General features: G+C 43.5%; 1 protein-coding gene across 1 annotated transcript in view; it reads left to right on the top strand.

The window, feature by feature from the left end:
• MGARP (mitochondria localized glutamic acid rich protein) overlaps window positions 1-13491 on the top strand; it is a 543910-nt gene that overhangs the window by 259377 nt on the left and 271042 nt on the right. Inside the window, exon 4 of the mRNA XM_085641521.1 lies at window positions 11409-11645. Within this exon, the coding sequence (XP_085497647.1) occupies window positions 11409-11645 (237 nt within the window). The remainder of the gene's footprint in view (window positions 1-11408; window positions 11646-13491) is intronic.

The raw sequence follows: 13491 nt of genomic DNA, 5'->3' as shown, positions 1-13491 counted from the left end.
GAAAACCTGAGTGCATGTATAGCCATGGAAACCTTATAAAAGCTAATGGTGAATACGCCATTTCCAAGCCCGCTATCTCTCTGTACTTCATCCTGATGTTTCATTTTGATGATTTAATTACATCAGGACTTCAGGAATAGCTGATGCCTCCTCCACAAAACCTAATGGGAACTTAGATGGGATAATGAACAATCCATGTATTTCTCTGGCATTGACGTTAAGCCTATCAAAGTAATGGAAAAACACATGAAAGCCTATGGCTAAAAGGGGCTACATGCAAAGTCTACTCGCTTTCTAGTTGTACATTTTTTTTAAGAATTGATGACATGATTTCTTCCAGACAGCTGGAACGTTCTATAGCCAGGCTGAAGATATCTTAAGTCCTCTTTTAGCAGACAACACATGGTACTTTTCTGTCTACTGATGGAGAGCTAATTTTGGGAGCTTCTGTGCCTATGAACTGCAGTCTGCAGCTGACCAGAGGCTGCATGTCTGTATTGTGAAGCAAAGGGCATTACGATTAATGCTATAGACTTTTTTTTTTTTTCCTCCTCACACTTGGACAACTAATCTTGAAATGGGCTTACCATACCACAAAAAAAGTCTGCCTCAAAAAACCAGGAGAACATGATTGCGTTGCAGTAAAGAAATTATAAGCAATGAGCCTAGAAACGCAGACGAAGATCCAGTTGCCATTGATAGCATACCACTGTTATTGGAACATTGCTTTCTTTTTGCATATTTCTTCTTGCCTCTGTGAGGGAGGAAGTGAGTGATCAATGGTTATTTTATGGTGCATTTACTTTTGTCGCCCTCTTATCTTAAGCTTCAATTTAAAAATGGATATTTCAATAAACTTGGATATCTCATTTGTGGAGATCATCCTAGCATGACTGTGATGCCACTGCATATGCTCCTACCTAGAAGGACCTCATGAATGTCTTGAATGCATGGAGCTGCTTTCTTCTCTGAGGCTCTCGAGAAGCATCTGGAAAGAACAGTACCCTCTTTCATTAGCAAGTAAATCCTTTACTAAGCTGCAAACCTCCCTCCTCTTCTCTAAAGTATAAATGTGTAACGCCCTGAACGTCTCAGGATCGTTTAACAGACACGACAATGAGGACGCAACCACTTGTGAAGGGTTAGTTCTTTTAATGAAGGCAAATAAAATACAAAGAACAAACAAAAGTTATAGTCACTGGAATCCTCCAGGCTAAGTACGTTACCAGCCCACAGCACGGATGGTCCTAACCGTCCTCTGCATATACGCCGATCCCGGCGTATGCCAACAGAGGGCAGAAATGAAATGGCCGACAATGCCAATCGGTAGGCTGTGAGGGGCACGAAGAGTGTTGGGGAGAATCGAGGAGTCAGGGAAACACCCAGCCGGGGTCTCTACCTGAAGGGAGCAGCCGCTCAACCTCTTCCTCAGACTGCACCGGGACGCGGAGTCACCTCCTGGTGATGCGTCACCGATACCCCAATCACAAGCAAGAAGACTGAACCGAGAGCAGCCGCTCGATCGATCCTGTGGACTTCCGAGTCTGTAACGCGGCAAACACCTCCTGGTGTGCGTTACAGCTGGCAGTCCCTGTGTCTCTGGTCGGGCTGGGAGTTACGACTCCAACCAGCAAAAGCGCCACTGCGCTTGGACTCAGCCGAGTCAAAAAGCGAAGCTCAATGGTTGACCGGTAGAGCTTCCGGGTCCTTCACAGGTGACGATGGGGCAAGACACGGCCCAGGGAGTAACGACTTGACCTACCTCCGTTCTTGCCTTACTGGAGCACCACTCCGGAACACTGCTCTTCACGAAGCAGGTACGTCGGTGTAAACACAATATCCGACAGCCTTGTACCTCCCGGTTCCTCCCTTTATAGGGAGTGTTTTCCTTGAGTTATGTAACAGCTCTCCTGTTTACATAAGGGCGTGTTTTCCTTGAGTTATGTAACAGCTCTCCTGTTTACATAAGGGCGTGTTTCCCTTGAGTTATGTAACAGCTCTCCTGTTTACATAAGGGCGTGTTTCCCTTGAGTTATGTAACAGCTCTCCTGTTTACATAAGGGCGTGTTTCCCTTGAGTTATGTAACAGCTCTCCTGTTTACATAACCTCTCAACCGCTAAGCATCCTGGGAGATGTAGTCCGTTTTCGCTGGTTACCGTTTTCCTCCCCTCGTATGACAGGAATTCTTGACAAAATGCTTTCCTTTGAACAAGCAAGCCATGCCAGTTGAGGTTCAGTATGGTAGTCAAAATTCACTATAATCTATTTTATGGTGTCATTTTCCATTGTGGCCAGCAATCTCTCAATTTGCAGTTTAGCTCCTTTCATTGAGTTGCTAATCTTCTGTTCACCCCCTCTGAAAACTATTGGAAGATGTATAATTTTAACTGAGGAGGGGTAATCTGCCAAACCTTGGGTGATCGTTAATTCCCCCATATTTCTCTGATGCTGTGCTCTGGGTTCTACAGCTGCCAGGCTCCTCTTTAAAGGCTGGACGCCACCTGGTTTCAGATTTTCAATAAAGGCTCATGGGGAATCAGGCAGGGGTTTGTCGTTTTTAGAGTGCCCGCCTTTTTGATAATTATTAACGTGATAGTGTTTCCCTACACCTGAAAGGTTCTGTTGGTTCTCTCGTAGGGGATTTCCATGTATAGTCATAAGCACTTGAATAGTCCCGCCCATTTGTGGGGACCACAGATCATTTCTTTAGATATATCGTCTTAAGTGGATATTATTCGCCTTTCTTCAGGAAGGCCTGAAAAGAGACTTCAGAGATAGAGACAATAACGCTGCCTAAATATATAGGCTACACTGGCCGCATCTTCATCTTAATGTGAAAAAAGATGCCAGTACACTATATTTTGTGCAATTTTGTAGTGTTTAACAGAGGAGAATCCCCTTCACAAAACTTCTTTTTTTATGATAGAGATGAGAGAGGACGGAATAGCCCCATATGCTGCCATTATATGTCTTGAAAATAGAAGCTGTGCCTTTAAGAACCTAGAGACCACCCGTATCTCATCATGCACAGCTAGTGGCAGTTACTTCAGTTCTTTTTTCCGGCTCCTGCTAGCAGGATCCTGGAGCATGGAGTTCGACCGATTTTGTTTTTTTTTCTTCAGAATTCACTTCTAAATTTTCCAAATAACTACTTCACTCGACGTCTTTGTCCTTTCCCTATCAAGGAACTTGTACAGTTTTCACTTCAAAATGCCATCGCTTTTTGAGAAGTGTCCTGGCTGTGATAGGAAGAAGGTCAAGACTGATCCTCACAGGGTGAGTATACTCTGTTTGCCTGAAAGTCATGTTCCTGACTCTTGTAAGATCTGTAAGACTTTCTCGAAGTGCACTATGCGTGACCGAGAGAAGATTTGCCTCCAAGGAGCAGAGGAGCGGTAAAAACAGCAGGCACAATCTTCAGGTGGGACTTTAGGGCGAGTAGAGGGTCAGTCCTCTACCAGAGCTGTCTTCAGCCTCTGGACGGCTCTCCAGCAGAAGAAAGGCCTAAAAACGATGCCAGTCTCGATCTAGGACGATGACGTCAAGAGGAGGTACAGCGCCGACTTGTTTGCCGTCGACCTAGGACTTGGGGTCGAAAAGACTTTGAGAAGGATTTTGATGTCTAATACGATGCCGAGGGCACCCCGTTCGGTGTCGGGAAGTCCACTACAGACAGTGACACCTCGCAGGTTGTCGTGGAGGTCTTTATCAGCGTCAACACACCGGCTCTCCCGCCGTTAGTGGATGCCAACACATCAACGTCAAGACGAGACCCACCGTTAAGGCGGTATCGACGTCGAAGGGGATGGTAAGATTGTCTTAAGTGACTTGGTCAGTCTCGTCAAGGCGCAGAGAAGACTAATCTATACAATGGATTTGGATTATTCCTGAACCTATTCTCCATCTCAGGATGTCTACTCTCCGACGCCAACGCTTCCTCCTCAGCATCCTTCCTCTCCTCTACCAGATGCAGAAGTAAGACCTCCAACACTGCCTCTTCCTCCCCCGCTCCCACCTCCAACACCAAAGTCTAGGTCTCATACTCCACATCGTTCTCAAAGATGAAGACTCTCCTCTACTCCCTCAAGATGCTCCCATCATTGGCGCCATGAAGATAGGTCTTATTCGAGACATACCAGGGATACCTCCTCCTTAAGCACAGGAAGATACACACCAAGGCCCCTCCCACACACATTTCACCAGTGGATGACATCTCAAACTTCAAAGAGGTTCTGGTGCGGGGTGCTTTGAAGTTAAATATCCCAGTGTCTATTCCAATGCTGACGACTTCTGTAATGTTTGAGATCCTACAGCTCAAAGAAGCTTGCATGCCCATTGTTGCCTCTTTTTCTGGGTCTCCTGGAGCCTGCTATGGAGCTTTTTCTGAGACCTTCAATTAAGTCAACTCCATCAAGGCTGCAAAAGAAATACCATCCTCCAGAGCAGAACCATGCTTCCTGTGCACTCTGGATTCTGTCATTATGATGGTGGCGAAGAAGCAACTTGCCACGGCTCCGGCCTTGACAGTGCCTCTGGACAAAGAGAGCAGAAAAATTGACTCCGTAGTGAGGAAGGTTTGCAACACAACAGCGACTATCATGAAAGCAGCTAGTGCAACAGCCTTGCTAGGACGATATGACAGGGCACTGTGGGAATCGCTCCAACAGTTTGTCGACTACCTCCCTAGAGACTTACGAGACGACTTTAATGAAATCTTGACAGAAGGTCTTATGTTCTCTAATCAATTCAAAAGCACTGCAGCGGACACATCTCTTCTTGTTGCACACGGCTATTGCCACGGCATGGCTCTTTGGTGGCACTCATGGCTGCGCCTGACGTCGCTTAAGTCTGAATCTCAACAGCGCATCCTGAATCTCCCATCCTCTGGGACAATTCTTTTCAGCTCTCACATCGATGAAGAAATGGCCAGCATAAATCTTTCGGACCCTTACAACGTCGCTTTCCCACACAGGGTTCAAACCACTTGGTGGTATCAGGGTCACCAGTCAGGTACACAACCACAGTATCAACGATCCTATCAGCCTTAGCAGAAGAGACAGGCCAGAGGAAGAGCAGAACTACAACCTGCACAAGGAGGAAAACTACCAGCAGGGTCGAAACCTTGAGTCCTTTCTTCCCCCTCTTCTGTTGCCTGCACCAGTAGGGGGAAGCCTTCAACATTACATGGCAGAGTGGCAAAAAATCACGCAAGACAATTGGGTGCTGAATATTGTTCACAATGGATATTCTCACAGATTCATCAATCCTCCCCCGTCGATACTGCCGAAACAATCCAGTTTCCAAGTGCACCAATTACAGTCAGAGGCCTACAGAAACAGGCAGTGGAACCTGTACCTCATCCGCAGTGAGGCACAGGGCTATATTCAAGATTCTTTCTCATCAAGAAGAAAGACAAGAACGAGTTCAGGCCCATTTTCGACCTCAGGATGGCCAACAAGTGGAGTCGTAGACAAAGGATCAGAATGCTGGCATTGCGCCAGATTTACCCTCCGTTACACCAAGGGGATTGGCTATGTGCTATCGACCTCCAAGATGCATACTTTAACATGCCCATTACCAGAAAGCATTTCGAGTTCTTGAGGTTTGCAGTGGGGCACAACCACTATCAGTGCCAAGCACTTCCATTTGGCCTGTAGTCTGCACCCAGGACTTTCTCTAAATGCATGGCGGTAGCTGCGGCCCATCGAAGAAATCACAAAGTGTTCGTCTCTCCCAATCTAGATGATTGACTAGTCAAAGCATCCATGTCTCAGGAGGCTCAACCTCACTTTTAGACCTCCGGCTGGGCCTTCATGTCAACCATACAAAGCCAACCTCGATCCTAGTACAGTTCCTACGATACTTGGGGAGCCTCCAGCAATACTCTCAAGGCAAGTGTGTGTCCATCGGAGGAGAGATGTTAATTGATCCTTCGGAAGGCTCAGGCTCTCATGGCAATCTCTCAGCCAACCATCAGGAAGATCTCCTCACTCCTGGGCTCGATGGCCCCCTGCATATTCCTCACACCGAATGCACGTCTCCACATGAGGACACAATAGGAATGCCTAGAAGACCAGTGTGGTGCTATCCAACCAATCTCCTACAAGGGATCCCATTTCACAAGGATATACCTGTTCAGACTATAGTCACGAGTGCCTTGCTCCAAGTATGGGGAGCCCACACAGGCCACCTTCAAATTCAAGGCAAAAGGTCACACAGAGAATCCAAGTACCATATCAGTCTACTAGAGCTACGGGCAGTTCATCTGGCGCTGAAAGCCTTTCAGCCGTCACTCCGCTCCAACACCCTTATTGTTCAGATGGACAATACAACATCAATGAACTACCTCAACAAGCAGGAAGGCTCGAGGTCCAGACCCTTATCTCTGCAAGCCCAGGCGATCTGGAAGTGCCTTCTGGCCAGAAATCTCACGATCACAGCAGCTCCCCTCCCAGGTGTTTAGAATGCTCAGGTCGATTCTCTCAGCAGGCTACTCCAGGAAAAGCACGAGTGGGTCTTAAATGACGACATGGTCCACAATATCTTTGGAAGATGGGGTACTCTGGAGGTTGACTTGTTCACCACCGCAGATAATGCCAAAGATTCGCATCGGGGTACTACCAACCGGAAACCCTGGGGAATGCCCTATGGATCAAATGGTCCGGCAGATTTTTCCAAGCCTTTACACCAGTTCCCCTAATCCCGGCAGCCCTCATCAAGCTGTCGCAGTCACGGGCCAGGATGATACTCATAGCACTGGAGTGGCCACGTCAATGGTGGTTCACGGGCCGCCTTCATCGATCTATCCATCCACACCTCAGGCTATTATGCAAGACAGATCTACTGACAAAGTTTGGAGGCCTGATGGTTTATCCCAACCTCTCCTCCTTGAATCTGGCAGCATGGCTCCTGACCTAGTACAGTATGGACACTTGAACTTCCCTCAAGACTGCATGGACATCCTCAAGGAAGCAAAGCGGCCTTCCACACTGTCCTCCTATGCCCATAAATGAAAGAGATTATGTATTTAGTGCTCATCAAAGAATGAGAATCCTTCCTCTTGCCAGGAAGAGGTAATCCTTCCATATTTGCTTCATTTAGCACACTCTGGCCTTCAATATTCTTCCATCAAGGTTCACCTGGCGACCCTTCCTGCCTACAAGAGTTGCCCTTCACAAACTTCCTTTTTTAGAATTCCTGTCATCAGAGATTTCCTGGTTGGTTTGAAGTAGGTTTTTCCTTCCATTAGACGTCCTTCACCTTGGGAGCTTAATGTGGTTCTCTCTCGCCTTATGCAGGAACCTTTTGAACATATACATAAGGTGTCTCTTCAGCATCTGTCTTGTAAGACCGCTTTCCTTGTGGCTTTAACATCTGCCCGGAGGGTTAGTGAAATCCAGGCACTTTGCTGTCCAGAGCTATACACAGTGTTACATGCATCCAAAGTATTCCTGAGCACTCATCTGAAATTCCTCCCTAATGTGGTTTTGGATTTCCATGTTAACCAGACATTCTCTTTACCTACCTTTTTCCAACACCCATCAACTCCAACGGAGAGATCCCTTCATTCATTGGATGTTAGACGTGTTCTTAAATTCTATTTGGATAAAAGTAAAGATCTACGGAGATCTGACCAATTATTTGTACATTATGGCTCCCTCAGTACAGGTCTAGTGACTTCTAAGCAGTCCATCTCCTGATGGATTGTTTCGTGAATCCTACCTTATCAAAAAGGCTCTCCAATCTCTAGCTGCTAAGCCTAGAGTGCATTCTACCAAAGGAAAGGCAGGTACTGCGGCTATGTTCCCCAACATACATTTTCCAGAGATATGCAAAGCAGCAACCTGGATATCAGTTCATACGTTCACTAAACACTACTGCCTGGACTCTGATGCCACGGCTGATGCTCAAGTAGGGCAAGCTTCCCTTAGGAACCTTTTTGCTTAAATCTGTCTATCTTTATCCTCTGTCTTCTCCACTGCATTCTTTCGGGATGGGCTTGCTTACCTATTCAAGTGCTTATGACTATACATGGAAATCCACTGCAAGAACGGTTTCTTATCTGTAACTCCAGTTCTCTTGTAGGGGTATTTCCATGATAAGTCATAAGCAACCCTCCCGCCTCCCTGGTGGAATAGACAGGCCGATCCAGACATGAGACATGCATTCACTTCCTATCGCCCTCAAAAAGAATTGAAGTAACCGCCGCTAACTGTGCATGATGGTATACTGGTGGTCTATGGGTTCTTAAAGGCATAGCTTCTATTTTTAAGACATATAATGGCAGCCTATGTGGCTATTCTGTCTTCTCTCATTTCTATCATGGAAAAAGAAGTTTTGTGAAGGGGATTATCCTGTGTGTTAAACACTACAATATTGCAGAAAATACCATGTACTGGCATCCTTCTCTCACTTCGAGATGAAGATGCGGCCAGTGTAGCCTATGTATTTAGGCTGCATTATTGTCTCTCTCTCTCTAAGTGTCTTTGCCGGCCTTCTTGAAGAAAGGCGAATAATATCCACTTAAGGAGATACATCTAAAAGAAGTGCTCTGCCGTCCCCACTCGTGGGCGGGACTATTCAAGTGCTTATAACTTATCATGGAAATATCCCTATGACAGAATTGGAGTTACAGGTAAGAAACTGTTCCTTCTTCTGCTGCCCACCGGATTTAGAGCGGAGTTTCTGCGCTCACCGCTTCAGTTGATTCCACCTCCAATAGAGTTCATGCTGCATTTCCGTTCCTTACTCCACCTTTGGAATTTTGCTGTTCCTCAGGAGACTTTAGGGTGGGGTGCTGAGGTGAGAAAGGAAACACTGTTAGTGTTTTACCAGGGTCTTTCTTCGCTTGCTTGGGAACTCCTCCCCTCAATGTGATGCACCTGTGCGTTTTGGTAAAAGTGCAGATACAGATGGCGATATTTTGGATCATGGGCGGTACTTCTGCTCAGCTCCCACCTTTATTATTTTAAGAGACCATGAAAAAGTGACAATATATTTGCATTGTTGGGTTGTTGGAGAGCGCCTATGGACTTCTTTACTACAAAGGGGACTTACTAATTTTATGTTACGTTAAAGACACTTATATAGCTGCATTGGTTACTATCTCTTTAATGTCTTCAGAAATGATCATCCTGTAAACTATTGCTTTATCCATTTTAAAACCTAAACGTTGAACTTGATGTTGATTATATAAAGCAAATCTTTGGTTGTAACAAAGGTCTACACAGTATGCATGGTGTTAAAGCAACCTTATTCTGAACAGTGGACTGGAAGAAATGGTTAACCTCTTTACATTATGGTAGTACTTACGAGAAAGCAATATGGCTAAAAATATTGAAATGATTTATTAAGCTGTAGTTGCAGCAGCATTAGAATCTTAATGGCATGCGATTCTTAACGTTTTTTGTCACCTTTATATGCAGTACCATTTTACCTGAACTTTGGACTCTGGATCCAACTCCTTGTTTCTCGTTCCTTCCATCAATTTAATCAGTTTGTCCAGTTGTGTTCTATTTCCAGAGGGAGGAGCGCATGTTAACAAGCATGCATTACAAATCTTACAATTATTATAAATAAAGATGTACATTGTTACCTTCCTAAATTCTGTTCAGAAATGGTATGCTGCAAAGTGTTCTTTCATTTGATTTGTGGCGTCCATACAAGACTGTCTGTGTGTGTTTGTATTGTTTTTGCCCTCCTTTGTTATGGTCTTCATTGAAACTGGTTTAAATACCTGTTTGAATGAATCGTCCTTATATGATTTTGAAAGTTAAGAATAGAGTAATTTTCTAATTCTTACTCTGCTTTTTACACTTTCCAGAGTAAAATGTCTTTGCAAAGTTGGAGGGAAAAGACCAGGAAGGCCAGTCCTTCTCCACTGTATGCCTTGCAGTCTAACTGGGAATGTTTTGTTTCACCTCTTGCAATAAAGATGTGTTTATCTTAAATCTTTGTATAGGAAAATACCACTTGTCTTTTTGACGGGCGCCACTTGTTTGCAGAGCGTTTTGAAAATTAACCTGTGCTAGGTGCAAATATTGGGTTAAAAACGGTTTGAGTCATGTTGAATGATTAATGGGTAAATATGATTGTCCAATAAAATGTACTGAATGTATTTGTTGGCGTCTGTTTTTGTCTAGCTGGGTTAGCAGGACTGGGCTAAAAGTATTCGGGTTTCCGTAATATTGGCGGGGCTGTTTTAGACCCCTTTGATTCATAGTATGTTTATTTGTATATTTTTCTCTCTCAAAACGTATGGGCAGCAACTGTCAAGCATAGCAGTGGGTTATAATGGGCTTTAAAGCTTTATTCTGTTGCATGTTCACTTTGTTGCTGGTCGCATTTGTTTTTGTTCTGGAAATCAACTAACATAAAAAGTGTGATTTAATGACTTAGTGCATGCACCTTTCCTAGATTTTCATGCCCCTATGCTCACTTATCACTGCAGTTGTGTGTTATCTTATCCTGAATGCCTATAAGTCTTAACCTTTCTACATTTTGGTTCTCGAATAGTATGTCTTAATCTAAGTAGTTCCGAGTCAGTTAATACAACCTAGCGTGAGGGTGAGGTGGCTTTCAAGTGCAAGAAAAATTGAAGAGTACAAAGGGCAATCCTATATTGGTCAGACATCCTTTAACGTATTTAATACGTTTCTTGCTTATAAGTAATTTCAATATGTAAAGTTTAGATATTGATTTTTGTTATTTACTAGTTCTAATATGCTTCCTGCACACAATGTAACTTTTTCAACTAATTTGGCTTTCTAGTATCAATTAACTAGAAAGCAAATGTACATTAATGTTCCAAAAGTGAATCTGATTTAATCACGAGGCACAATGAGAACAAGACATGCTGTTATACTTAACTGTTTTCCCTATAGTGAATGTATGCTTGTAATCTGTGTGGTAATCGCTTGCTTTGAACTAGATTTCTCACTAATAACGGAAGTCATTTTGAAGTAAACCACATTCCTTACCTTGAGCAGAAATTTGCTTTGGGTGTAGATCCGCCAGTGATTTGTATCCACTACAAATTATGTCCTTGAGTTAACCGTTCATGCATGCTAAGGCTGTGCCGATTATACTTTTCGCTGCCACATCTAAATAGCACTGCAAATCATTCTTGTGCTGCTGTATATTCACACTTCGATCTCACTACTGACTAAACACCTATTGGAATGTAACCTGTGTACTTCAAGTGATAATCTTCAAGGGCACACCAAAGTGAGGGGCAATGCAGAATTCACCATTAGTCCCTCATGGTAATTAAATATGTGGTATTCTTCAGAGCGGCAGTCGATTCGCGTGGAAAATATGGTCTAAGGACAGTGGGTTAATGCTGTTTGGTGTTTGCTCTGCAAGACTTGCTTCATGATTTTTTTATGTTAAATAAATTCTATAAAAGGTGAGGAGGATGCTGGGTTCTTCGAAACTCCTGAGGTGAGTGAAGAGATCGAAGAAGTTACTACAGTTGAAGCTGTAGCAATAGTAACTGAAGAAGTTCAATCGAAGGACGAAAGCTACAAAGAGGCAAACTACACAGACGAAGCTAAAGCTCCAGTGGAAGGCATACATCTTACTGCAGAGGAAGCAGTGGCACCGCATGAAGGAAACGCCACCATGGAGGAGGTCCATGAACAAGGTTAATCTATTACATAGCTTAGTATTGAAATGCGAAAAACAATCTGTTGTATCAGTTTTCTAATCTTTTTCTGGAACCATTTCTTGAATTGGGGGCACTGGACTTATTTTGCCAATATGCTACACCTATAGGCACAGCATAATAAACTTCCAACATTAACTTAACCGTGTTGGCTACTGCAAAATGACTGGTTGCCAAGCTCTGCCTAGGAGCTGTAACACATTGTTGCAGTAAAATGGAAACCATGTTTATTTGCGCTGTATTGTGTGAGGAATTGTACTATGTACTATTGGCAACTTACTCTGTATTCAGGACTTAGGTGAAGCCTGCTGTGTTTTAAGAGTTGGAATAAAAATAATCCACTTAGTAAGACGGTTTCTTGAATAAACTGTTGAAGACTCACAACTATCAAGTACTGTATAGGTCTGGTAGGCTACCAGCGCAGCGGAGCGCATATTTATTTTAGGTGTCGCCTAGGCAGCGCTTGCGCTGTCTCTTCAAGAGTAGTATTCAGGATATGAGCATAAAGCTCCACCCACTTGCCAGCCATCTTTTTAATTGGCCCCTGTCCTTTGCAAATGGTGGGTTTTCATTGGTCAATAGGCTTAGTAGTCCCTCCTTAGTACCGCCTTGTCTCTTCTTGTAACCTCGCATGAGGACACCCCCTGTTACATGTGTTGTTACTCCCTAGGTTTTAATTACAGCCTCAAAGCACTATTTTCTTAGAGGACTTCAGGCAGGACGCATGCTTGGTCCTAAGCAAGGCTGGCAGCGGTTACTTTACTCACTAGCACATCTCAAATTTATATGAGACCTTCTATATATTTCCCTTCATCAGCTCCACAAAGAGTACAACCTAATCTTGAATTATTTTATTAATTATTTTCACATTTCAAAGCTACTGATTGTATATATGAACATAGCTATCCGAATGTACTCGTGGTATTGTCTTGCATGCAATGCATTATGGGTAGGGTGGATTTACCATATCTTCTGCAGGGTGCAGTACCATATGTGACATCTTTTGGCCACATATAGTACTGCACCCTGCAACATGGCTAGGTAAAAAACAGTAGCATTTATAAGGCCAATAACTCCAACTTTGCAGGGTACAGTACCGTATGTGGCTAAAAGAGGTCCCATGGGTACTGCACCCGGCTAGGTAAAAAACATTCGGATGTATAATGCCAGTAACACCAACTCCAACAAATATGTCTTGCATTTCTTATTAAGTCAGAGCTGTTGGTGTTGAAAATGACAATGTCAGTAGTGCTATGCAAATATAATAACTCCATGGCAATTTAAAAAAAAAAGGAAAAAACGTTGTTTTCAACGCCAACAGCTCTAACTTCAACAAATGCAAGACCTTTTGCATTGCAAATTCTTGTTTTAACCTCTTTCTATTCCGTTTCTTACCTCAGATTAGTCAGTCATCTCTCTTATTGTCTTAGTGCCCTGAAACAATGTTTGGGCTTATTCTGAGGTCAGAGTATCTTGTTTATCAGAATGTTTTCTTTGTTTTATTTGTTTATAAATTAGATTGTGTAGGAATGTGTAACGTTTCCTATACATATTTAGGCAAACTGATATTAACTGATGTATTTCGTGTAGAAAGTCATGTCAAAGGTCTTTGAGAAGAACCACTGGCTCATCCTAAAATGTGAAAGGCCTACATGTATGTTCTCTAACCATTGTTCTATATAATTATTCCAAATATAGTTCTCTTTTTTTTATAGTCCCATGCTTCCTACCGATACCATTTAAAAAATAACATCCTCTTTAAATAAAGGATGCGGAAAATTGTGGACTTCCCAGTCCATTTGTCTCAGGATTTAAGTGATCATTG

Source organism: Triturus cristatus, chromosome 2_2, assembly GCF_964204655.1.
Source record: "Triturus cristatus chromosome 2_2, aTriCri1.1, whole genome shotgun sequence".
Classification (NCBI taxonomy): domain Eukaryota; kingdom Metazoa; phylum Chordata; class Amphibia; order Caudata; family Salamandridae; genus Triturus; species Triturus cristatus.
Note: the sequence above shows the minus strand (reverse complement) of the source record. Positions and strands in the feature narration are given on the sequence as shown.